The sequence below is a fragment of the Meriones unguiculatus genome, chromosome 4 (assembly GCF_030254825.1).
Source record: "Meriones unguiculatus strain TT.TT164.6M chromosome 4, Bangor_MerUng_6.1, whole genome shotgun sequence".
In the NCBI taxonomy this organism is placed as follows: domain Eukaryota; kingdom Metazoa; phylum Chordata; class Mammalia; order Rodentia; family Muridae; genus Meriones; species Meriones unguiculatus.
In genome coordinates, this window is record NC_083352.1 from 101,898,523 (window position 1) to 101,902,161 (window position 3,639).

Genomic DNA, 3,639 nt, shown 5'->3' on the forward strand with positions numbered 1-3,639 from the left:
AAACGAGGGGCTGTCTGATCTCAGCAAAATGTTCCATCCCAGACGCCAGTCTCCACCTCAAACAACTTAAGGAAAATCGCGGAGTCTCGCTGCGCTGCGCCTGTGAGGGGATTTCCTAGGACGCCTACAGGAAGGTGATAATTCAGCTTGCAAGGCCCGGCCTCTGATCGCCTGGAGCAGACTACACCTTAAGGAGTCTGGAGACCTGGAGGAGAACCCGGCTGCTAGCTCCCGCTCAGCTCCTGCGAGTGGGGACCGAGAACGAAGCGAGACTGAAGCCGGTGCCCCGGGGCCGGAGCTTCTGGGGAGGTGACCTCCTCGCAAACAAGACTTGGAAGTTGAGGCGCCAAGAAGCGTTCCCGCGGCCCCCATCTTCCGGCTGGTGGGTCCGCGTAGCCGCCGGAGCGCGGCTGAGAAGAGGCGGCCAGCAGGTCCCCTCTGATTGGACGGCGCCAAGTCCCAGCGGGCGCCTCCGCGGCTTAAAAACGAAACCAAGACGGGAGGGAGCTAGAGCGGCCCCGGCCGGCCCCGGCGCCTGGGTGAGGAGGCGCAGGAGGGGTGGCCGGCCGGAGAGACCACACGGAGGCCCGGGGACCCCTCCCTCAGACAGCCGGACGCGCCCGCGGGGGCAGGAGGCCGCGGCGCGGTGGCCAGCTCCGGAGAGCTATGGCCGAGCTCAAGTCGCTGTCGGGGGACGCGTACCTGGCGCTGAGCCACGGCTACACTGCCACCGGCCACGCCTACGCTGCGGCGCGCGGACCCGAGACGGCCCGCGGCTTCGGGGCCTCGGGGCCCGGCGGCGACCTCCCCGCGGCGCCTGCTTCCCGCGTCCCCGCCGAGGCGGTCGAGAGCAGCGGAGAACAGAGCGCCGACGAGGACGACGCCTTCGAGAGGCGACGGCGGCGGCGGGGGCCGGAGGTCGCGGTGGACACGCGGCGGCGGCCCCGGGAGCAGCGCTCGCTGAGGCTCAGCATCAACGCGCGCGAGCGGCGGCGCATGCACGACCTCAACGACGCCCTGGACGGACTGCGCGCAGTCATCCCCTATGCGCACAGCCCGTCGGTACGCAAGCTCTCCAAGATCGCCACGCTGCTGCTGGCCAAGAACTACATCCTCATGCAGGCTCAGGCCCTGGAGGAGATGCGGCGCTTGGTGGCCTACCTCAACCAAGGCCAGGGCCTCGCTGCCCCCGTGGCCGCCGCTCCTCTGACGCCCTTCGGCCAGGCAGCGGTTTTCCCGTTCTCTGCGGGCGCCGCGCTCGGGCACTGCCCGGACAAGTGTGCCACCTTCTCGGGATCGCCCTCGGCGCTTTGCAAACACTGCGGCGAGAAGCCCTGACGGCACCCCGCAGCCGCCTTTCTATTTAGACTGTCCCCTGTCCTCACCGGCCGGACTCGATGGAGAGAAGGCGGTCAGACCTCGGACCCAGCTTGCAGAACTTGTTGGGTGCAGAATGCGAGGTCCGTCCTGGCAGAGCCACAGACTTGGTGCTGGACTCCAGACCCCACCTCATCTATAGTGCTCTCTCGGTGTTCTCTGGACGTTGCTAGCGCTCTGGAGGTGAGGATGACGGGTTACCAGCTGTGCATCAAAAGAAGGCCAAGGGAAGGAACAAGTAGTGGCCGCTCCCACTTCTGACAGGTGACTCTGCCCAAGGCTCAGGAGCGCAGGCACAGAGCATCCCTTGACCATGTCCTAGCACTGGGGATCATCCTCTGCCCCAGTTCCTTCTAAGCCAACCTGCAGCGCCTTGCTCCAACTAGACGCGGTCCGCAGGACGGATGTGGCCCCTCACCAAGGGCCTCTGACGGCTCCAAGACTCCAGACCCTGACAGAGATTCTGGGAGAGATTCTGCGGTGGTCCTTTGCAAAGGATGTAAGGCAGATGGAAGAAGAACCCAAGAGATGAGGTTTGCAATATTTTCCAAGTCTGAGCTTGTTCTCTTCATGCTCTTGCCTGCCCAGAGGCTCAGGAAACCCAAGCTGGCCAAAAAAGTCTGTGAAACCATCCCTAAATATGCCCGGATCACTAGCGCCTGCTTCCTGCGGGCTGGGATGGGCGTCACTTCGTTCTGCTTGTCCCAAGGGGACTGGTGAAGCCCTCGGAACCTGCTTCAGGGGCTCCTTCACCTGCAGAGTCAGCCGAGGACTCCAGTCTAGCTCCAGAGCCAACCGAGCCCCTCTGCGCCAGTTTGCGAACTTCTAAAGGAAGCCGGGCTACCGGTGAGTACCCGGCGCTGGACTGAATAGGAACTGATCACTCACCAAATCGCATCGCAACCCAGAATCCTTCCACTCTCCCCAGTCCAAGCCTTAGCCCAGGAGCCCCAGATGTTGGCTGGATTTTGATCGGTGGCCCTTGGCAGCTTCCGCCTCCATTTACCCAATTTTCTTGGCCTTCGTTGATGCAAAGCAAATCAGGAGAGGGCTGCTGCTCTGCAAAGCGCCTGTCTATAGCGCTTAACTTCAATTAATGCGTTTGAAAAGGCCCTTTTGTATTTGCAAAATGACGTGTGTGATTAAGTCTTATTCATAAAGACGTATGCTTAATACTGGTTTCTGCTCATTTCCATTTTTTATTTCTTAATTGTCTTTTCCCCTCCCCTAAACTAATCTGCTTTGCACATTTCAAAACAGACTTGCTTTTCAAGTTCCCTTAAGATGAACAGGGAAAACTGAAAATTCAAGTGTTGTTAGCTCTGGGGTCATTACCCATCATTATCTGACAAGTCCTGTGTTTATGTTTAGACCGGGAATGGTATGCAGATAAAGTATTTGATTTCAGCTTATTTTACAAAAATAGTATGATTAAATTTTAATATCAAATTAAATGTACATCAATGATTTGATTTCTAATCTCATTATCCAGACAGTGATACTGATTTGGGATCCTTCTTCTAGGGTCCCAAGAAATATCTGGGATTTTAAAATAGACGATACACCACTAACAGATACAATGAGTTCATATGAGAAAGGTGAGGAGTGGGGTGGGGGTGGTGATTTAAACTAGCAGGAGATTGGGACAGGAGGACAGAAAATTTGCGGTCAGCCTGATGACACAGTGAGACCCTCTCAGGAAAAAAAAAAAAAAAAAAGACTAACTTTGAAAAAGAAAGGCAGAAGGAAAGAAAAAAAATCTCTTCTGCTAAAATGAAAGCAGTTTTTAAAGAGCTGGGTATGATTGAGATTCATACCGTAACTTTAGCCTGGGAAGTGGAAATGGGAGGATTGTTTCAATCCCAGGTCAGCCCGAACTAATAATACCTATTTTTGCCTAAACAAAACAGTAGTAACAATTCCCTCCCCCAAATAAAACAAAAACAACTTTTAGCCGTTTCACTACTAAAAAAAAAAAAAAAAAAAAAAGTCTTCAATTAGTAATCTTAAATGAAAGTTCAAATTAAATCAGGACATTTTAAAACTGTAAGCTATTCCCAAAAAAAAAAAAAAAAGTCAGCAACTTTCACTGGGATGAATGAGTAAGGTGGGTTTTTTTTTGTTTTTTTTTTTCCTCAAGTGAAACCCCATACTTTTCTCATTTGTGGCCATTAATAAAGCATCCTCGGCTTGCACAGCAAAGTTCCCGTCCTGAGGCCACCCTCCACAGCCAGAAAGGGTGCCTGCCCTAAGTGTGGCTCT

The 3,639-nt window shown here is 54.7% G+C and overlaps 1 protein-coding gene across 1 annotated transcript; it reads left to right on the plus strand.

Annotated features, from left to right (window-relative positions):
• Window positions 1-228: 228 nt before the first annotated feature.
• On the plus strand, window positions 229-2,831 carry Bhlhe23 (basic helix-loop-helix family member e23). Its single transcript, XM_021647841.2, has one exon. The coding sequence runs from the start codon at window positions 667-669 to the stop codon at window positions 1,336-1,338; it is 672 nt and encodes a 223-aa protein (XP_021503516.1). The 5' UTR covers window positions 229-666; the 3' UTR covers window positions 1,339-2,831.
• The last annotated feature ends 808 nt before the right edge of the window (window positions 2,832-3,639 follow it).